Below are 23785 nucleotides of genomic sequence, written 5' to 3'. Positions count from 1 at the left end.
ACCAAAGAAACTAGGAAGAGTGGTGAGCGTTGCACGCTCGCAAAAACGACGACTTGGAAAAAAAACATCGACAAACTTTAAGAGATGGATCTCTTTCTCTTCCATGACGGAGAAGTGGTTGGTTGGTTGGTTGGTTGGGGCGTTATGAAGTCTCGATCCCCAGGTCGTTGGCCTAGCTGCTGCTGTTATGAACGTGTTATGCTTTGAGGCAGCTATGTGGGTTACGAAATCATCTTGGGGAAAGGTGGCGTGAAGATGCTTTTTGGGTGAAAGAGTGTGTTGTGGAAGCTATCACTTGGCTTGGGTGATATGACCTGGAAAACGCCGCCTAGCGATGATAGCTGGCGAAATTTGGATAGTGTGTTACGAGGAATTGATGCATGCGAGATCACGTTTTGTGGAGTTCCAGTTTTGAATGTGTTATCTCATGTTGCTGCTCATCTAACGTTTGATGTTTTCGTTGTAACTCGTTCATCCGAAACCTCAAATATCCTTAATTCGATTATCCAAAGTAAAATTATCTAAACAAAATTCGGATAACCAAGAGACTTTTTTTTTGTATTTTATTCTATTTTTAAAATTTAATGAACTTGTAATGATGCAGCCGACTCTCTGGTTGTTGATCGTCGCTGTTTCAATATTGCTCCTTCTATCGATAATCCTTTCGCAGTCGCTTCAAATTGCATACTTCGATGTTCTTTGTGTCTCGATATTCTCTCTAACTAGATGAATCCCTCTCTCGATTATTCCTCAGATTTCATTTGCTCCAAAAATTCTCTCCGTTTCTCAATGTTTTCTCTTTCTCGTGGATTGTGTAGACATTTTTATTTGCGAAGCGAAGCTTTAAAGGGAGTTTGACATTCATTTGCTTCTGTTTGCTAGATGTGGCCATGATTTTCTACAATACCTGGGTATCAGGAAAAATATATTTTTAATGGAGTCTTAATTTGCATCCTCCTTTAAACTGATGCTTCTCTCCCTCGATACTATTACCTTCGATATTAACTACAAGAGAATTGACCTCGTAATATTTTTTTTTGTAAAAATCATATTTAAATTTAAAGTGAAATAAGTTTGTAAATTTTATTTAAAATACCTAATGTTGGCATATCAGCTCTTTAAGAAGTGAGCTGTTTAAATAGTGAAAATCGACTAATTTGATTAAATAATGACCGAATCTTTATCATGCCAAAAATTAAAAAAAAGAAGATTGGGGGACTTAAAATTTTCCTGTTTTCTCATAAAAATACCGATATTAAAATATGAATCAAAAGTTTTCACATTTACTATGTTTTTTTTTCTACACAATTGGCTTTAATTGTTGATAAATTTTTGAATTCTGTTTCAAAAACACAAAACAGAGTTTCGAAATTATAATTTTTAACAACAACTTCGTAGTTGAGCAATTCTCTCCAAATTTCGGAAATGGATTTTATATGTATTTTTTTATTGTGTTCAAACTTTTATGGGAACTTCCCTATGACCAAAATAACATTTTTTGTCATTGGTTCACTTATGCTTGTCTAAATACAATTTTGGCAGCCGTGCATGCAAATATGGTACGTAAATATTCCAAAATATGTATTATTTGCCGCCGAGTTATTTCAAAAACTCTTTTTTAAACAGATCTTGTCCATTTTTTTACTACATTAAATATTTAATTTAAAATCTAAAAGTACTCTACAGAAATTTGGATAAAGTGCACCGTTTTCAAGACAAGGCTGCTTGATTTTTAAGATAAAATTTGTAGTTCTCCGTATTTTTTTAATTAGTCTTTGAGTGACCATCTCTAAAAAAAAATCGAGTCATTTACAAAAAAATCCGGAAATTTCGCCTAAGAAATATTAAATTGTACCTCTGAAAAATTTAAAATGTTTTCTAATATTTTTTTTTATTTTTTTTTGAAAATTTATGTAGGTGTAAGGGCAGTGCGTGTTCGTCGGGAACCTGGTGCATAAGATCGGTCAAGGCCCGTTCTTACACTGAAAATTGCGAATTGCGAATTGCGAAAATTTTACCTTTTTAAAAATTAGTGAATAATTCCAGATAATTATGATGTTCCAAAGATCTCGTACTATGGTCGTGGTACAATCGGTTGCCGAATTTCACAACTTTACCATTACAAACAGGTTGCGGCACTTGGGCAATTTGTCCTCGCCACTTGGCCAATCGCCCACCTGAGCACGGCGCGCAACCTTTGTTTCGGGGCGCCCTCACGTCCAAAACCTCGGGAGAGTCCCCATGCTTCGCAATATCTGCCAAAAATGTTGCTTTCTGTGCATGCTTTCTTGCGAAAATTACCACCACACCGTCGTCGTCGTTTGTATACCTACGTTGGGTTGCAAAAATAAACATCAACTGAAATATCGATATTTCATAACCCAGCGACGGCGGCCAAAAGCCCCCATCCTGGCCCTACCTCCGTAATTCCCCGTTCACCCTCCCCGGAACGTGTTGTTGACGAAATTTTGCGCAAAAAAAAGTCACCACCCTGCACTCGGGACGCCGCCCCAAAAATAGGCGAAAAGGTAAAGGAACTCGCGGGTCGTCGAAGGGGGGGTTAGATTTAACCGCGTTGTGTCTCTTCGCGCCTGAACAAGGTGTAAACCTCAGCCGATTTGGCAATCACGGTTGACTGCACGGTGCGATTGACCACACACACACTTGCTGAATAAAGTCGTCCACACCGCGGTGGTGACCATAATTATGGACGCGCACAGCTTTTGGTAAACCTGCGAAATGTGTTCCCATGGCTTTGCGTCGCGTTGCAGAGCAGACTTGCAGACACTTGCATCAATCAGCAAGAAACCCGTTTGGGGAAATTCGTGTAGAGAGCGCCACGTAATCTACCCGGGGCTGGAGAAAACGGCCCAACGAAATGTTTCAGCTGCAGTGTTGCACCAGATATGCACGCGCGTTGTGCAGGCCTGGATTGGTTGGATAATGGCGCGAAAATTTCCGCGTTTTTGTACAACTAGAGTGCGCAACTTAATGTTGCGTTACGCAGCTTTCGTGTCAATTGCCGCAGAACGTAACTTGCGGCGAGTGTCAACAGCTGGCCGAAGCTTCCTGTGTCCAGCAGTGATTGGTTATTCAACTCACCGAACTGAGCTCTCTCCCTTCATTTAATTGAGCTTGTAATTCAAAGTAAACCTGCGCAGCCACTTCCTATCTAATTTGGTTTTCTCCCCTCCTCTTTCGCGCGACTGGACTGCGCCAAGAACTTCCTGTTCTGCGGCCGTACAATGAACACGAAACCATAAGGCACACCACCGACTTCAGGGGCATTGTCTTGCGCCGGGCAGCAGGCTCACTTCCGCCGCTGGTTCATTGTTTGCTGCACACAAGTCCAGCGCGACGACTTCCTGACCGATAAGTTTTGTCAAATGGGACTCTCCCCGCTGGGGGAGAGTTGGTATTGTTCCAGAGCGGATGCCAGGGGTTGGACAGTCGCGTGGCAAGTGGAGATTTTTTGGGTAGATTATACCGCACCTGCCCAGTTTATCATAACCTCAAATGACCACTAGAACTCTCTACGAATTGCCACCTCATAAGCTAGCTCGCGAAACCCTGAACGACGACTGCTTCGCTTAGAAATCCCCGCAAAGCAGAGGAAGTACAGTACGCGCGAAACAAAAACAGAACAAGGAGGAAAACATCGCGAAAAGCCAGCAAAATTCGCGAATTCATTCGCGTTACACTGGATCTAAGCGGGAACACGATGGTGTAGTTTTATGGACTGTTCAATGACCCCTTCGCCGTTGAGGTCCAAGCCCAAGAGGGGTATCGCCGTAATAGCGCGTTCTCCGTTTCAATTAGCTACTTTAGCCGGAAGATAGTTACTTGTGAGTGGGAACGCAGCAAAAAAGAGGGATTGGGAAGCGAGAGATTAGCGTTGAAATGAGTGGCTGAAGTTGCGAAAAGTGTGGCAAAATTGCAACACTTGGCCGATCGATCTTCGCGCAAAAAAAGAAGACTCTTTAGCAATTATGTCGATGAGATCGTCCGATATCGATACCATGAATTACAAATTGACAGTAACGAGGTTCTGAATGATTGGAGTTAGTAATAAGCGAAAAAAGAAAAAAACAACGTTTCGACCCACACGTGAACTTCCTCAGGGTCTGATTCATCGCATTAATTGAAACCCCTTTCAATTAGGATCGCAGTAGCTCATTCGACTCAAAGATCACGCTCAATTTCTGCAAATGCCGCGAAAATGTGCACAAGATCTTAACTGGCCGCACAAACTGCTACGGGATCGCCGCAAGTAGCTACATTGGCCGTTGAACCGCCAAGTGTGTGTGTTTACCTCTCGCGATGTGCAATAATAGAGTAATAATAATCGCCGCCCTGTGTTGAGCACTGCTCTACGTTGGTCTTTTGGGGCCCGGCAAGGCGGCGTGGACACATCGGACAAGATCCCTCTCGTTCGCTATAAATATCACGCGGCATTTATTGGCTCGCGCGCGCACACAGAGTTGAATTTGGGGTGCACTGTGAAACGAGTCTCCAGAATCCCACTAAGTGGACACCTCGCACAAAGGTGGCAAAATTTCTCACAGTGTCCAACGCCTGGTGGACCGTAATTGCAACATACGCACTTGGTTCGGCCAAGCCAGTAGGTACCATACCAATAACTGAGCAACGAGCAGTCAAATTTCGATCAGCACAGTCACCATAAATAACATCAGGATGTAGTAAGAGCTGGCTGGCCCAGTAGCCGCGATGGTGGCGGTGCAAAATCGAAGAATCGAAGTACGTGGAATGGCGACGACGGTGGTGGGCAATTGCAAATCATTGCAGTTTATTTGTGTTGCAGTACTTACGGGGTAATTTTGGTCACAGAGCTTGCGCAGATGAACTGTGAAGGTATTTCGATGGACTTGGTCTAAGAATGAAGAGTTATACGGGATATACTTTTCCATAATTTCGTAGCCGGCCTAGGGATATATGACCTTTGTTCTAAGTATGAAAAGTTGAGTTCAATACACCTCCAAGAACTGCTTAAAGTCTGTACCGAATCTGTGCCTTCAAGAATCAAACCTCAATTGGGCAACTTTGTATTTGGTAATATCAACCAACTCCACGTACATCGCCGCAACGGCGATGACAGAACGCGACACCCGGTGTGGTATTTGTACAGTATGATTTATGCTCGCGAGTTTCGCAGCTCGAAGCGTCCATGTTGGCACCTCCGCGGGGAAGGACGTGTGAACCACCACCGAGAGATCCAGCCAAATGGTGTGAGCACGAGTCGCGCTGTGTCAAGCCTCCCTAGTTGACCTAATCGCATTTGTTTATGAAGCGCGCTAAATTGGCCAACTTATGGGGTAATAATTGTGCAGACTCAATCATTTGAACGTACCCCTCACCAAGTTGAGGGTGGTGTGATTGATGAGTGGTGAGGAGCTCGCGTCAACCCTTCCCATTTAGGGTTGTGATTAATGTTACATCGTTAAATCAAGACATAAATGTTGTACTCCACACGCCGCGGCTTCTGAGGTTGCTCCACTCTCTGCGCGAGGTTAAGCCCAAGAGACACACACATATATATTTTCAAATTATTCCTTCCCCCCAGGTTGCTCATGGCCTAAGTGAGGCCAACTTAGTGGCAGTCACCAACCCAGACGCCCCGGTAGACAAACTAGGTGGCGGTGGCTTACGAAATTGTGTCTTTCTTTTGGAACACACCAATAAGTGAGCGAGCCACTTTGGGTTCGTTCGATTCAGTGTATCGAAAAAGTGAATTAAAACACACTCCGTCGTCGCCGCATGGAAATGGGACTGGGCTCTCGAGAATGATCACAGGCGAGTCCGTGTTGCCGCCAACTTGCGAAATGGAGTACGTGGCGGCGCGAAAGTCTTGTAACTTTTAAGGGTATTGAGTTGGGCGATCTACAGAGGCAATCGTTGTCCTGGGAAAACTGTGATCATTAATTAAATGTTTTCATTTTTATAGCCAAACGCTTTAAAGTAATCTCTTGGTTGGAGGTCAAATTAAACAACACGTGACTTCGCTTCGCTTGGAGACGGTGATTTTAGCGGTTTGCAGTCTGGATTTCGCCATGTGGATGAAATGATTTTTCTAGCTCAGGTTGCTTAGGAACTGATAATTCTAGATTCAATTTCAAACAACCAAATTTTTTTTCCAAATTTTCAAAAGGTCCTATCTGCAAAGGGAACCCATGACTCATAGGTTGTTTTGAAAATTTACTCTGGAATTGAGAATAAAAACAACTCCACAGTCATTCATTGCCAGCCGCTTCCATCTTCACTGCGCACCACACGGAGACAAAAGAGTTCCAAAAATCGTGAATAACGAACAAAGTGTTCAAATTGCATGGTACGTTTTTCAAAAAACTTACCATGGAACTTGAACAATTTGTTCGTGGTTCCCATTTTCATGAACACTAGTTCACGCTTTTCGGATCATTTTTTTCTCCGTGGACATGGAAAAGGATTTGGAAGACGGAAACTGTTGATTAGAGCGTCCAATTTTCCGGGGTTAAAAATTTCCCGGGAAACGGGAAATTTTCAGCCAATTTCCCGGAAAATCCCGAGAAATTTTAAATTTATTGAAAATTGTCATGATCTTGATTTAAATTAATATTATGCAACAAAAGTTTATAGGACATCAACATTAATGGTTTAAATAAGTGTGAAGATCAATTAACAGCTTTACTGCATGTAAAAAATCATTCAACTACAAGAAAATGTATTTTGGTATTTTTTTTATGAAAAATGTTAAACTTGCCTCTGTGACCAGTTTCTTGAAATGAGAAAAAAACATGCAGAAATTATGTTTTTCAAGACAAATACTGGTTTCAGCTCTTGAACAAGTGGTAAAGCTTTTTAGTTTTGGTTTTACCTCAAACAACCCAATGTTTTCAAATATTTGAAGCAAGCTTTGAATATATTTTTGCATTTTTTGAGAACAAACAATAGATAGTAATTTTCCAATGATTTTTTTTGTATTATTATCCAACAGGATTTAAATTATACGATAAATTAACATCATTCCTCAAAAAGTCTTCTATTTTTTCACATTTAACCCTCTAACACCTGTAGTTGCACCAGTGCTCCATAATTCTTTTATTTCAAATTGTAATTTCTTTAGTACTAGGTTGAATTAATTCGTTTTGCGCAAATTCGATTTTCATCTCATTTGATCATGGTAAACAAAAACGTAATAAAATCTCAACTTTAATTTGGAGGTAAGGAGTTAATATTGTTTTGATAAATTATCATCAATATGTTAAAAGCTTACCTAATTGTAATAATTTAATACTCATTAAGCAAGATCTATTCCCAGTTGCTTCAAAAGTTAATACTTTCAGAAATAATTCTGATATCATAATTTCTGATAATCTGATTGATTATATATAAACCAAACAATACATTTAATTGAACAAAGTCATGTTGAGTTTGTTCATTTATTATTTTTTCAGACCATTTAAAAAAAAAAGTTCCAAAAATTTAAGAAAATGTATCCTTCCGCTTGAATTTCGGGAATTCCCGGGAAATTTACAAATTTCCCGGGAAACGGGAAATATTTTTTTTTGGAAATCCCGGGAATTCCCGGGATTTTTTCCCGGGACGGGCAATTGGACGCTCTACTGTTGATGTTCCACTTTTTTAAGTAGATAAGGGAAAATCTCCACGTAATGCCCAAACAAGTTTCGCATGGAGTTGGACGGTTTTGGGAAGGTATACGGTGCTAAGGTGGTATAAGCCATTGGCATGACATTTTTAAGTGCTTAGATTTTATTCTCAAGGCAATCAATCGGATGGACAAAATTGATGAACGTGTTTCATGCATATTTTGACAGAATAACTATCACTTAATGGAGCAATACCTGGATGCCAATTTTTGTAGCATTTCTTTTTTTGGATGTGATATGTGATTATGAAAAATTACATATGCAACAAGTGAGAGTAAAATGAAAGTGAAAAAAAACATTTTCTCTTAGCCATGGGCGATCCTTTGTTTAATTATCCAAAACGCTCACCCGTTCATTCATAAACTAATCCATATCAGCGATTCGAAATCACCATTATGATAAATTAATGGCACAGAAAACAATGAAACTGGGTAGGAAAAAGCTGCAACAGGTCGTTCACCTGCTCATCGTCGTCGTCAGTGATAGACGGAAACCCAATCTCGTTTCGCTCACTTTTCTTCTCCAACTCTGCACAAAAGGGAAAATTTTCCCCGTCGTTACGCACCATGAAAACGCAAGAAAATGGCATTTTCCCTACCCACCTCGTGTTGTGAGCGGGGGAGCTATTGTGCAATCGGACTTTCTCGTCAACGAAACTTCCCTTTCGCGGTGAAACTTGCTCAACTTGTCGAACAAAACTTGGCGAAAATGTGTGCCATTTGCGCGATACCTACGCGAAAAGAAAGATAAGTCGCCTTTTTTTTAGAACGGAAATGCTCAATTCCACGCCCCAGACAATGAAGAGTTGCGAAACGTGTAACTGGCGAGGTCGTTGTCTCAGCTTTCTTATCAAGCTTGGGCTCAATTAGTTGTGTGTTGTGAGGCGTAGGCTTAACCCTTAGCTCAGCAATGTAGTCATATTTAAAAAGATCATCTGAGAACTTTTATCACTAACAAAAGTGAGACACGAAGACGAAAATCTCCTTCAAACTCTCAAAAGATCATCAAAGAGTAAACGATATTATCTTTGATCATTCTGTTATTTGCCTCGAAATCGAAATTTCTTCTGAATACTAAGTTATGACTAAGTTTTCGCGCGTGAGAGTAGAGCGATCTAGTCTCTTCGTAGTTTCTCTCTCAGTGAGTACTCTGTGAAACTCTTTTAAAATTTGCGAGAATCATAATACTTACCATGTAAAAAAATTACAGGTGACTGGAATTCTAAAGGAAACATAAGAATAATAAGCAAGACGAATAAAAAAATACTAAAAGTTGTCCCATGAATCAAAAGTAATTTGACGTGGGAACCATAAAAATATCACCGCAGATAACGCAAACTTGACCAGTAGAAGGTTAACCCAAGTCGCGGTATTGCGGTTTCGAGCGTCCCACGGAACACATGGTGCTGCCTCCTGGACGCTTTTCAGATCAACTGGATCAAGGCATTCCACTTGCGCGCGAGCGCCTGCAATTTCGCAAGTTTTGTTCGTTCTTGCGCGAGGTGAAAGGATCAACGCATGTTCGGGGTGACACTGCCGTTAACCCACCGTGAAAGATCGACCCAATCGCGTTGCGTTAATTATTGCGGTAAATTTTCGTCCATCGAATATGGTCTCAACTGGGATTGCATCAGCTGTTTTGGGGGCTGCCAGAGGTTTGTCATTGCGGAGGGCGACCTTTTTGGGTACGTGAAACTGCCAGGGGCGATTTGAGTACTCGGACTCTGTTAGAATCTGTAGTGCACCCAAATTAACAGTGTAAAATTTTTAAACAAGTTTGTCAAAAGCTCTGCCGACAACTGTGTAGTCTCTGCAAGTTAACAGAAAAATCTCAACTGCCGAGAATCGAACCTGAGTTCTTTCACATTACTTGTACGAGGTCTTAAATTTGGGTGTATCTGAGCGCGTCGCAGCACTTCAATCCGCGTTTACGAGTGTGTGTGGGCTGAACGAAGAGGTGTAAATGGATAAAAGATAAACCTAAAACACGTCTGAAAATGTGCCGCAGTCACAATTCGCCACAGAGAGCATTTCGTAGACTTGCTGTCGAACTTTGGGCATAAATCACGTGCAGAGAACCACACCCGCACGCGGTTGCGTGCCCGGATCATAACTGATCAGCGATTCTAAGCTACCTCGCGCAGTGGCTACACCTGAGAATTCTGTCATGTTCAACATCTACCCGTATTGCGTAGCAGTGTTTTATGTTCTGGGAACCTACGATTGACACACCCCGGTTGACCATTTGTTCGCGAGCGACCCTTCACCGCCCAAGAGTGCGTACTCCGAGGTCCCCCTCCCCCATCCCCGAAAAATTGCGTCATTTTGCATACGTGAACGCGCGCGTGATCTTGCAAAGCTTTCAATTTTGATAAATTATAATCTCGCCGCGCCGCGCGCGTACAAGCTCGGCCGACCTTCCACGAGAGAGGGTCGACGCCGTAGCCTCACCGACTAAAAGGCGAGCTTTTAGTTATCTTATTTCATTTGAATGGCAACGCAGATTGCGCCCCTTTTTTGTGGAACTTTTTATGTCGAGTAGTAGTGCCCAAGAGTTGGGCGACATGCGCAATTTTTGACCCCCGAGGGTGAACGCGGTGTCGCTATTTTGGGAACTTTTTAAACACAAAATATTCAATTTCATCATACGGTTCTTGGTGAGGTGCGTAGCAACAGCGATTTCTGCGTTGAACTTATATTTGAAAAAGTTAAACTTTGGAAGGCCTTTTTTGAGTAATTTTACCTAAAAATGTGTAAAAAAGTGAAATTCTACAGAAATTTATGAAATTTCACCAATTCCTGATGTAAAATTACATTTTTTTTTAACACAAAATCTGTCACCATTTCCGGATGAAATATTAAAATAATTTTCTTCTGTGTATATAAAAATGAAATCTCGTTCAAGTGTCTCATAGTGATGAGTTACGTATTTCTGGTTGTTACATTACAAAAAAAAAAATCATAAAATAATGCTAAATTTATTTTACACACAGGCCTTTTACATGTAGCTGGATTACAACTGTTATTGCTGCACAGTAAAAAAAAATCATGGTAATATTACATCTGGGAAGGGGTACATCTTTCATGTCAGAAAAAATGTGTAATTTTACCTCTGAAAATGTGTATTTTTACCACTTTTCTGGTGTAATGTGACTTTTTCAGTTTTAATTGAGGTAAAATTACATCATAAAAGAGATAATATTCAACCTTCCAAAATCACACCTTTCAAATTTACAGATTTTTTTTACTGTGTAGACATTTTCTACAAAAGCGGATTTCAACCATTTTCTCCATAGCTGGACTTTATGCTTTATGCTCGATATTGATAACCGGAGAATTGACTGCATAACAGTCGAGGTATTGACGATTGTAACTGTAAAAAGTTCTTACTAAGAACAAAAGCAACCATTTGAACGATCAATTTAAATTTCAGAAAGATATTCGAATAAAACTCCTATTTAAGTATGAATACCTTAAATACTGGAATGAAATGCATGACTTCAATAATCATGTTATGCTTATTTTAAATTAAGTGAAACACATTCAAAAATCAAAATTACTTCTAATCCATAGGTTGCAAACGAATCGATAATTGTTCGATTGGCTCACAAAAGTTAATTGAATTCTAATGTATTTATTTAAACATAGCAATAAAATCATTTATCGCAATCTACACCTTCCCAAAGGTCCCAAAGTTAAACGTTTCGTGTAATTTCATGTTCGCAAAATCACCATACGGTGAACTTTATCCCTGTGCGGCGCGTGCAAGCCTGCGTCACCTTAGTCGCGTTGGTTTTCGGTACGACGAACCTCGCTAAGCTAAGCCACCGCTGGTTAATCTATTACCGTACGCGACTAGGTGAGGACAACGATCCCACTCCCATTTCGTCACGCGAGTTCGCGCCGGCCTCGCTCTTAGTAGCAGTCACTAAATTTAAAAGGCTGCAGACAAATATTGCACACACACTGTATTTGAACCCTCAGCCGACATTAAAATCAGTTTGAAATGTGTTAAATTAGTACAATTTTAGAATATGCAGTCGAGGGTTACCAAGCTGACAAGGCGGTACAGTCTACATTCACTTAAATCTTCGTTTTGCAGAAATACACGCAGTCTCGCGCGGTCCCTAAAAAAGAGCAAAAGAGAGATTCGTGGTGCAGAAATCGCACCGACCCGAACGCGACTCGTGACGATTGAATAACAAGTGAATGAAATGCAATTTAGTAACAATTTATATCGCGTACCTGTGCCAGACCTTTTCTGAATGGTTTTTGGCGGGGCGGCGGTTCGAAAGCCGCAGACTCTGACTCTGAATATCATTAATCACGATTCATGAGCGAGCTGAGCGACTTGAGTCCCTTGGCGGATTGAGACGGCTGATTAGTTGCACTCCGTTGACGGTAATTTGCATGGATTTCTGTGGGGGTTCAGCGCAATGCAACTCTGTGGGTAGACAGGGTCTTCCCGTGCGACAGTTGTATGGCCCGCGGGTCATTAATCAACACCGCTGAGTTGTGCGGGGGTCACCACAAGCTACAACTTAATCTGCATAGACCGAGGGTGGTCAATTAAGTCGTGCAAGAACGTGTTGCACTGACTTTGATTGGACTTGGGGGATTTGCTGGATCAATGTGAAGTTCTAATGAGCTGATTGTCACACCCTCAAACCTTTGATCCATCGTGATACCTGGAATATCCAAGTCCCCTGAAGTATCCATTGCTCAATCACGACTGGACATGATTTTAACACCTCGAAAAAAGGTGTTGAGCTGCGACCCATTAACCGCAACGGTGAACTCCTCAAACACACCAACCACTAGACCTGTCGTGGCCATGTCGAGTCAAGAAAGCACACGAAACGACCATCGCCGCGGCCAAACATTTCGTCACCACGCCGTCGTGCGTCGTCATTGGCCGAGCCTTGGGTTTCACATTGAAAACCGTTTTCAAGACCAAACCTTGGCGGCGTGTGACGGTCAGAACTTCCAGTCTGCGCGAGCGCTCTGCAACATCCGGACGAGACAGCTGGTCACACCTCTTAAATGTCAACCAACACCAGATAGTGATGCAAATTAGCCTCGAAAGCGGAGTTTGGAGGTGGATTTCGTTAAAATGAGATATCGATTATGACATCGTCGCGGACATGGTAATTTGGAGCAATAATGGTCGTAGATACGATTTTGAAGCTACCGAATCCAGCATCAATCAAAGCGATGAAGTGAACCTCTGCAAGAAAGTGCATAAATTTTAGATTTCAACGGTTGGACAACATCTTCTAAGGGGTCGTGCATAAACCACGTGGTCTCCTTAGGGGGGGGGGAGGGGGTCCGAAATCCGACCGAAAAAAACCATGAAAAGCCATGGGGGGGAGGGGGGGGGTCGACGGCTGACCACGTGGCCTTTAAAAAAAAAATCTTTTCTTAAAAAAAAAACAAAAAAATACGCGCTTTGAATTTACTTATATGCATACATTTTTTGTTACACTTCAAAACCATACAATTATTGTGTTTAAAATTATTACTTATATTTCAATGTCATAATATTTTCCAATTCAATATTGAATTATATATTTCGGCAGATTCATATCAATACTTTGAGCCTGTTATTGAATGTACACTTTTAAATACTCATGTAACTACGTCTTGCAAAAGTTTAAAAGCTGTTAAAAAATAAAGTGACAGTATCCAAAGTTAATATACCCTAAAAAATGCGTACCAAAATGCAAACACAATTTCATTTTTTTGTTGATGGTATCAAGTAGCTAAAAATGTGCTTGCAAATTTGCATTGAAAGTAGATGTAGTCTTCGATAGTTCTATTTTGGAACAACTTAAAAAATAAATATTGCTGACAATTTTATAAGATTTTCGTAACAAGGCAAAAAACTAAATATGTATTATAAATAAAGTGTCTAAAAATGATTCTCTGCGAAAAAAAAAATAATTTTCAAAATCTCAGATCTTAGCTAATTACCGTAGCTGGTCCTATAAGTGATCGAAGAATCTTAATCGAAAGATTTCCTTTTGACACTTAAAACAAACTCAAGATATCTTGTATCTCCTCTCTCATGCAAATTTTTTTTAAGTACAAAGAAACTAAAAACCCCAATTTCAGGATTATCGCGCAAAATTTCAGTTTCACTACCTCATTTGCAAGTGAACGTCTAACATTAAAAAAAAACCAGTAACGAAAAAACGAACGATACATACTTTAAGATTCACCAAAAAATTTGATGAATATTTTGCTCTAAAATATATTCCTTATTTCATGGGTTACACAATTCGGATTGTTATATTACATAACATTTCATAAAATACACGTTTACTATCCATCGTCAAAGTTGTAGGTATTTTTTTTAGTTTTTTTTTATGTTAATAGGGACCATCTCTTGAGCCAAAGAGAAACATGGCCAAACATTTTAGATTTTTAGAGAAAAAACGAGCTTCAAGCAAACATTGTTTTTGTTTCTCAATTAATTTAAAGATTAAAAAAATAGGGGCCAAAGGTGCCCTTTCCTGAAAATATTAGTTTTTATTTAAGCTGAGAAAATATACTATACCCTCAACTTCACATTTGAGATAAAACCACTCAAATATATAGACACATAAAAATAATTTAAGTTTTAAAGAGTCACTTAATTTTTAAACGCCGATATCAATTTGTGAAGTAAATTTCAATACAATGCCGTTAAAGATCAACATAAATAAAACTCCTTAAAAAAGATGGAACGGTATTTTCAACTCGCTCTGGTTCTCGGGCAAAACTCAACCAACCGGGACATTTTTTTTGAGTGAATTATAAGGATGTCTAGATGATCCTTAAACTTTGCAGAACTCGATTTGATCAAATCTGTAATTTATGCGATCAAAAACGTCGTTCCAACTTTTGTTTGCTCTAGTAAAAAAAATCGCCCGAAAATCCGCGGAGACAAGCCCGAAAACCTGTGAGTTGAAGTTACCGTTCCACCGTTTTAGGGAGGCTTTGGCATCCGTGTATATTGGACATGCGTTGGGCGTCCCAGTGTTAATATTTCAAAGATATTGAAAAGATTGAAAAATTAACTTATTAAATTTTTTTTTGTATTTATTTTGAGGTAATATCTCAGCAACCAAAAGTTGGATCAAAAATCTTAAATCGTAGATAATTGCCTATTTAAACAACTGAAAAAAAATGTAAAATAAATTCCAAATTTTAGCTCAATCTTTTTTAAATTTATCAAAACACGTAGTCGACAGCAAAATCAATTTAAAGTAAGAGTAAGACTTAAACAATTTGGATGTCCATGACTAAAAGAATGATTTTTAGCGCGTTGTCTACAACTTTTCCAAAGACACGAAATCGATTTTCGAGCAATTCTATACAAAATCGGTCTTTATTCTTAAATTTTAATTTTTGATTTTTTTAATCCGTCTGAAACCTTTTTTGGTGCCCAAGCCATTTTGCATCATTAGTTTGTCCATATAGTTTTCCATACAAATTTGGCAGCTATGAAAATTAAAAAATCTGTATCTTTTGAAGAAATTTTTGGTCGATTTGGTGTCTTCGGCAAAGTTGTAGGTATGGATAAGGACTACACTGAAAAAAATGATAAATGGTAATTTACTTTGCTGATTTTTAATTTCACTTTTTGTCACTAAAACATGATTTGCAAAAAAACACTATTTTTATTTGTTTTAATTTTGCCAACTTTTCAGAAATTTCCAGGACAAGCAAAAAATCGTTGTTTGAGTTATGAATTTTTGAATCAATACTGATAAAAAAAATCGAAATATTGACCGCAACTTAATTTCAATTTTATTTTTTGATGTAAAATCGAATTTGCAATCTAAAAGTACACTAGTGAAATTTTCATAAAGTGCACCGTTTTCAAGTTATAGCTATTTTTAGGTAACTTTTTTTAAAAAATAGTTGCAGTTATTAATTTAAAAAAATTAGTGCCCATGTTTGCCCAATTTTGAAAAAAAAAATTTGAAATGCTGAGAAAATTCTTTGTTGCTTTGTTGCTGATATATTGCCATGCAAAGATTTTAAAACAGAAAAATGGATGTTTACTACCCAAACAACCCATAATTTTCTTATGTCGATATCTCAGCAAGTAATGGTGCGATTTTCAATGTTTATAAATAAAACTTTCGTGAAATTTTCCGATCTTTTTGAAATCAATATTAAAAAAAAAATTAAGACTAACATTTCAAAAGGTCGTAATATTGAATGCTTGTCCCTGTCTCTGATTCTTGTATGGAGAAAAAATCAAACAGCTCGACTTTTTTGGACACACTGAATCATTGGAATCAATCATGCTTAATTAAAAAGAAAAGTTGCTTTAGTTTGGATTTTTATGAATGTTTGGAATAAAATAAATATTAACTAGGAGCTTTCATAACTAGATATTTTCCTTAAAATAAAATGAAAATATTTTTTTCCTGAAACAAAACTTTTCTATTTAATTAATTTCGATTTTAAAAAAATATTTAAAAGCGCATTTAAATTAAATCATGAATGCTGTTTATATATCAAAATAGCTTCAATTCTTAAAGCATATTTATTCTGGATGCAATTAATTGCACTGCAATTCCATAATTTTGAATACATATGGTTTACTAAGTTGCTTTACTGTTGAGATTATTTTTTACTTTCTGTACCATTTCAATAAATTGTTATACTGTTATTATTTACCTTAAACTTTGTGATATCATACTTTTTTCACACTTTTAAGTGAATTTCTGTTTTTTTTATATATTATTAAATTGGTTTTAATGGTGTTACAGCACCTACACAAATTAAAATGTTTTCTTTTTGACCCAATGTCACCACCTCTAAAGGGTGAGTTTGAGTTAATTTTAAAACGATTGGCATTTATGAACGGTGTGATTATACTAGCCATATTCTGGGAAAATGTTGGTAAATTCAGGAGCATTCCCCAACATTATTTATTTCGATAAAATTTGAAATGTTTTTATTGTGTTAAAATAACAACAGTAATATCGTTTTTTGACCAAAAGTCATCACCACTGACGGTACATCATTTGTGGATAAAGATTTTTGAAATCTATACTTATTTTGTTTTTTTTAAAGATTTTTCACCGGGGAGGAAAAAGCCACGTGGCCATATAGGGGGGGGGGGGGGGGTTGGCGTGAAACCACGAAAAACCATGAGGGGGGAGGGGGGGGTCAAAAATTCTCCAAAAAAAGGCCACGTGGTTTATGCACGACCCCCTAAAAGAGTTACTCAAGATATCTAAGCTACTGGTCCATCCGATGAAAATGTTGCCCATTACGAGACAACCCTCTCTCTCCTTCGAACACTCTTCATTTGACTTACTTTCATCGACCACTTTACCCACTATACCCGGTCGTAATGTATAATTACGCAGTGGTAATCACAGCACTCTTCTGTTTTCATAATTTCTCCAAACTCCGGTCCGCACGGTGTGGTTCGCTGGCACAGCATCCGCGTTAAAGTCCATTCGGCGGTCCAGGAAACTGTGTTGAACAGTTATGTTGAGATAGCTTTGCTGGAAGCTCGTACAAAAAAAAGACAACCGCTCAAGTTGTTTGTATTTTCGATGCCGGGTTAAGAGAGGTTACCGAGGCCGAAAAAGTCATTTTTTGCTTCACTATCGGAGTTCTGCAATTTTTATATTTTGTTAGGTACAAGCCTACTAACTGACCAATTTTTGATCTGTGTTGACCTTAGAAACTTATTTGTAGAACATCGCAAAACGCTTAGGACGAAACTCCTGCACATCACCTTTGTAAGAACAGATATTTGATATTGGACGGACTACATAATTTTGCGTGTAATATTACATAAAATTACATTAAATTAAAGTTAAAAGCTTATTTTACACATAGATCTTAGTTGTCAGCTTACTTTTGCAAAACAAACAAACAAGCTTCATGTTAAAGGTCTTGGTATGAAATTAAATTTTGCATTGTTTATTGAATTTCATGTAATATTACACGCAAAAATATGTAGGTTTTTTTTTTGAGTGCAGAAAAACAATACAATTTGCATGTAATTTTACCATCGTCTTTTAGCTGTGTATGGATTTATTTATATTGAGTTTTCCAAAACAAACCCCAACTTTTCTTGTATAAATTGTTTCGTGTTAATTCATCGCTCTTTACGATCCATTGTCATTTTGTACTTTTTTCTTTCGTTTTTCACCAACGATCCAAATGTTTTCTACGAAATGTAAACAATTACCCTACAAACAGTACAATAACCATCAAATCCGGCACAGATTTCACAGTCTGCGGGGAGAAAGGTAGCTCTTTTCCTCGCTTTTTATATTTTGGACATAGAGCAAAAATTTCACCGCAGAAAGCAAAAAACCGTCAAAATAAGCTCGCGCGGGCGTCTTACTTAAGCGCAACAACATTCGTCAAAAGTCAACGCACCCTCGTCAATATTATTTTTTAAGTGGCGCAATCAACGCGCTGCTCGACTCCACCGACTGGGAGCTTTCGATTCGTCAAATTGTGACGTAAGACGACACCCTCCCCTTTCTTTGATCAAAAATCGTAAAAAAAAAGTTGCTGGAAAGAGGTGAGAGTTTTGTTTTTCGTGTCGATGTTTTTTATTTTGACGTGCGAACTGGGTTGGTATGGTACCGGGTATTCAATTCGCGCCACCCAAATCCGCCAAAGCGAGCTTTTACCCCCTCAAAGCTGAGTCGGTTGGGTTCGTTGACCAACTTTCGCCCATTTCAGAAGGCAGCGCCACAAACAACACTCATAACTATCGCGTCGTGCTGTCTTGATGGGGCAGCGAAATTGTGACTTTCGTGAGTAACTTTTACTTATCGGTGTGTGCAATGAACTTTTATGATTGTGGGATTTGGTTGAGTCTCCATTGGTGAAAACAGCTGATCGAGGGAAGATATGCTGATAAGACTGGTTTGTATAGTCAATGGGTTGACTATGGGCCAAAAACGATGTACTTTGACTAGTTTATATAATCTAAATTCATTCGAGTGATTTTGAAATGTGTATTGTTTTTTATTTAATTTACTTTTGATTTTCAATTATGTATAGTAACAAATACATTCGTACGAATTCAGTTTGTCCAAATGTCACCTTTTGAACCATTTGAAATTTAAAATTTACACTACAAAAATACAAAAAAAAACTAAAATAGGTACAAAAATACACAAATCCAGAAACACAAAAATAAAAACAATACAAAAAATACAAACAATACAAAAAACTAAAATACAAAAATACTACACCCAAACGGCGGTCGCATGATTGTGATACATGGCGGCATGAAAGTATATCAAATTCTGCATGAAAACTGTCCTCATGCATTTTTTGCGATATAGGGGTATGACATTTTTGCCCGTTACCGACAATTATCGACATTACCGACGGCTTTTTGGTTGTATTGCACAAAAAAAAACTTAACAGAACGAGGATTGAACCACCAACTTCTTGGTTGTTGATCCGACACGCTACCACCGCGCCATGGACGCTTGATGAATTGTGAGAGAAAGAGCACCAACATATTCTTCTCTTTAAAAAGTTGCTCGGGGACGCGCCAGCATTATATGTGTTGGTGAGAACTGCAGCTCGCTGACATGTTTACACGCGGGCAAAAATGAGCTATGAGCTTGCTGCAAAAAATGTTATAAAATGTAACATTTTCTGCAGCAAATCCACTGTTGCAGATTTTGATATATATTTTTCCTTTGGGTGTAAACTACTAAAATACTAAAATACTAGAATACTAAAATACTAAAATACTAAAGTACTAAAATACTAAAATACTAAAATACTAAAACACAATACTAAACACAAAAATTGCGAAAAAAAATAGTACAAAACTGCAGAAACTTATGAAGAAAAAAAAAGTTTATTAATTGATTGATCTTTGCATTCGTTTTGTACCATTCCTCGAACCACAAATAACCTCTTTCTTCTCTCCTTCTTCTCCCTCTTCCAGAACCCACCTCAAGCTGGAATCGCTCGAGGACGCCGTCGTGCTGGACGATCCGGCCGAGGACCTGCTGCAGGACAAGCGGGGCTGTCCCGCGTACGTGTCGCCGGAAATACTGAAAGCGAACACCACCTACTCCGGGAAGGCCGCCGACATGTGGTCCCTCGGGGTGATCCTGTACACGATGCTGGTCGGAAGGTAGGTGTCTAGTAATTAATGGATCTTTGCGGGGCTGGGCACTTTTTCGACGAGACTTTGACGAAGGTTTCCGTAATTGATCGATCCTTTTTGGCGCAAAGAAAGATAAAAGAGGAAACCTGCAAAAAAGTGCACAACCACACACAATGGCACACGCGGAAGTGGGTCGTAAAATGTTTGAACCTTCCTTTTCGGAAGGTGCAGCTCGCCGATATCCTGCTTTTCAGTCTATAATTATCGATTGCACAGTTTGTCAGTACAAACTTCGAACAAGTCTAGACCTGACAAATCACGACGACGACGGCGCGAGTCCAAATTAACATTTTATTGCTCACGTTTGCGCCGCCGCGAGACTTTCAAACCAGCGGAGATCATCATCAGCTGGCTCCAGCTGCGCTGTGGGATGCGGTCATCGTCGTCAGGTTCGAACACGACTGCACAAGCTCGCGGGCTCGGTTGAAGAAAGTACCGTACGGTTTGGATGAAGTCAGTTTCAGGTCAACCAACCAAGCTCGAAAGAGTGTTAGTCATCTTTCACTTTTGGGCGGGTTGGAGTGAACCTGGAAGCCGCCAGGTTCGTTCATGATCGTGCGCCAAACGAACATGCTGGAGATTGTAGGGTCATGATTCATCGTCGGTGCTCGGGAAGTTATGCTTGTTTGCACGCATGAAGGGAGGGTCCGGCTTTGGCTTAGAACGCGGTCGTTGAAGAAGGAATGCCATTAAGGAATTCCTGAAATGCATTCTGGGTGCATGTTTACGAGCGCGGTGGTAGTGATTCATCAAGGAATCTTGGAATTTGTGGTTTGATTTTGGCAAGAACAGGAAATTCCACGGATGACGCATTTTGATATCAGAGGATAGATTAGACGAGGAATCCAGTACATATAAAACGAATGATCGTCTTAAAATTGAAAAAAAAATCTTTTGGTATTTTTGAAGTAATTTCAAGTTACCTTATTAAGCCGTTTATGTCATAACAGACTGAAGAAAATGCTTTTAAAACACATTAAATTTATGCAATTTTTAAATAAGAATTAAAAACGATAAGTTACTTTTTTGTGGATTACTAAATGCTGCTTTTTATGATTTCGATTATGTTTTTGTAGGCTTTGAATTTGTAGTGCTACGCTGAGTAATCAAAAAAATAAATCCAAGATGGCGTCCAAAATGGCGGTTATGAAGTACAGTCCAGACTCGATTATCCGAAGGCCTAGGCAAAAATTCACTGTGGATAATCGAATCTTATTTTTGATTGTTGAGCTATAGTATGACTCTGAGCTACTCTACAGTGATTTAGAATTTTAAAATCAAAGAAGGCGATGATGAAATATTAAAAAAAATGCATTTTCTTTTTTTTATTACTAAATTAGGGCCACAGAACTCTAATTTGATGTTTAAAGCAAGTTAATAAAAAAAAAAGAAAAAAAAATTGTTCGTGATTCGATTATCCGAAGTCCCATACAAACCTTCGGATAATTGAACTTCGGATATAATCGAGTCTGCACTGTATCGAAAGAATGCATTTTGTAATTTAATAGGCATTTAACTACAGTCCAGACTCGATTATCTCGACTCGAATCGAATCTTCGGGTAATAGAATCACGTTTTTTTTTTCTTTATCTTATTTTTTAATATCGAGTGTTAGTATGACCCCTAAACTACTCTAAAGTGATTTAGAATACTTAAATACAAGATGGCGGTTACTAAATACTAAAAAATGCATTTGGTCATTTTTAAGGCAATCAATCATTCAACTTTGGTTAAAATGGGGTCGCAGAACTCGAATTTGATGTAAAAAGCAGGAAAATGAAAAAATACGATTTTTTTGCTCGTGATTCGATTATCCGAATTCCCATACATACCTTCGGATAATTGAAACTAATCTAATCTAATCTAATCTAACCCTAGCGCAGCCAGTCTTTCGAGGGCATCCTGGAAAATGCCTTAGGTTGATTAACGCCTAGCATCCTCTTGTCATTATTAACAATTGCAGTGCCCCAATGCAATAAATTGCTTTGAAACATCACAAAAGTTAAAGCGGCCAGGCCAACTGCGTAAAGTTTACCGCAAAGAAACACATTTCCGAATCTTCAGGGAAGGAAGAAACGTGGGGATCCCCCGCTCACGTTCCTGTTTGTTATAGCAATAAATCGTTGGGAGCACCATGCTAAGAAGTTTTGGTGCTCCGGGACCCTCTGGGATGGGACATCGTATTTCCACAAATGCCCTGGACACTACTTGCCGTGGTTATAGCGCCACAACTCGCTCATACCTTCGGATAATTGAAACTTCAGATAAACGAGGCTTCGAATAATCGAGTCTGGACTGTATTCAAATTTGACTAAAATGAGGTCGCAGAATTCGAATTTGATGTTTTAAACAAGGAAATTAAAAATTACGGAAAAAATGTTTGTTCGTGATTCGATTACCCATAAGTCCCATACTATCCTTCGAGTAATCGAAACTTTGGATAATTGAGGCTTCGGATAATCGAGTCTGGACTGTATAATTGGAAGGATAAGAGGATTTTATTACAAAATTTTATTTCATAATTTCTTCAAAACGACTTTAAAATAAAAAATAATAAAGAACATATAAGGTTCTTTACCTTAAAAATTTATGCCACATAAACTAAACTCTCAAACATAAACGCACATTTTAGTCACAGTTTATTGGCAGCACACCTTGCAAGTGCTTCCCAACGCCCAGTAGCAGGAACCGTTTATCATCAACATAAAACTGCGACACGGCAGGGATCGAACGATCGGAATCAGACACTAATCGGAGAACCATTAATTATGTCAGTCAGTCGCCGACTGGACTACAACAGGCAGCTGAAACTGAAAGGTAGCTCCCCGTATCAGAAATCGATTTGAAACAAGGATCATTTACCCAAGTTGGAGGCGTGCCTCAGCTCCACAGCCTGCTGTTCAGCAGTTGTCGTTTTGTTTGGTGCAAGATAATCCGGCTATTTTGTCATTCTTGACGTGCCTACCCCGATCATGCTAAATTAGCAAACCAAATTAGACTGTTTATTATTACTTGTGAGGATATTTGGAGAGAAACCAATAAAAGGATTAACCTTGGGTTCGCCCAACCAGGATTAACTTTATAACCTTTTTGTGAGAACTTTCTCAAAATTGCAGCAAAGTTTACCTGCAAAAAAACCGTTACAGTTTACAAATCGAAACTTCGAGAACATTGCAATAAAACCGGATGCAACAGATGACAGGACCATTTTTCCTACAGAGAAGAGCTCCTCACTAATTGTGCAACAACAGGAAACACACAGTTTCCGTTACACCACACCAACAAGAGGAAAATCTAAAGGACAAAGTTGAACACAAAGTACGACGATCAGAAGGAGATCAATTTTCCTTCTGCGTCCTTAAAAATGAACGCAAGGATTTTCTCCAAGGAGCACAAACCATCGGAATTAAATGTTTGCACATGTTGCTCCTCTTGTGTTTCCTTAAAAAAAAAGAGCAGGAGGAGAGCAGATTGCGCCACACGAACAAGGAGCCAGGATGATCGTGCAAGCAAGAGTTGAACGAAAGGATAATACGAGACGAGACGAAAACATATGCAGGTTTTTCCTTTTCTCTTATTTTTGCTCTGTTCTCCTTGTTTTACGCTTTTGGTTCCTTTGGAGAAAGACGGGGCCCAATCATTTGTTGTGTTTTTAAAGTTTCCACCTGCCGTCTGTCGTATTTTGGTTTCGGGAGAGTTGTAGCTTTACGTTCCCTCCAAGAGTTAGGTGAGTTTCGTGGTTTAAGTTTTGCATTCGTGTCGCGTGATTCAGTGAACGAACAAAATTTTAAATCTTGCAGAATTGCATTGACGATTGCTACAAATTTGGTAAAATATATATTTTTTAAATGCTGCTTTAATTTCTAAGTTTTGAGCAGATTTGCGAACACAGTCTTTGAAAATAATTAATACAAAACAAGATTTTTTTTTGATGTTAGGGGCAGGGGGGG

At 38.9% G+C, this 23785-nt stretch overlaps 1 protein-coding gene across 3 annotated transcripts in view; it reads left to right on the top strand.

Moving 5' to 3' along the window:
• LOC120428091 (tribbles homolog 2-like) overlaps positions 1-23785 on the top strand; it is a 79125-nt gene that overhangs the window by 44503 nt on the left and 10837 nt on the right. For all 3 annotated transcript variants that reach the window (XM_039593075.2, XM_039593076.2, XM_052707225.1), the window contains exon 5: positions 19611-19802. In XM_039593075.2, coding sequence (XP_039449009.1) covers positions 19611-19802 — 192 coding nt within the window. The remainder of the gene's footprint in view (positions 1-19610; positions 19803-23785) is intronic.

This window comes from Culex pipiens, chromosome 2 (genome assembly GCF_016801865.2).
Source record: "Culex pipiens pallens isolate TS chromosome 2, TS_CPP_V2, whole genome shotgun sequence".
Classification (NCBI taxonomy): Eukaryota; Metazoa; Arthropoda; class Insecta; order Diptera; family Culicidae; genus Culex; species Culex pipiens.
Note: the sequence above shows the minus strand (reverse complement) of the source record. Positions and strands in the feature narration are given on the sequence as shown.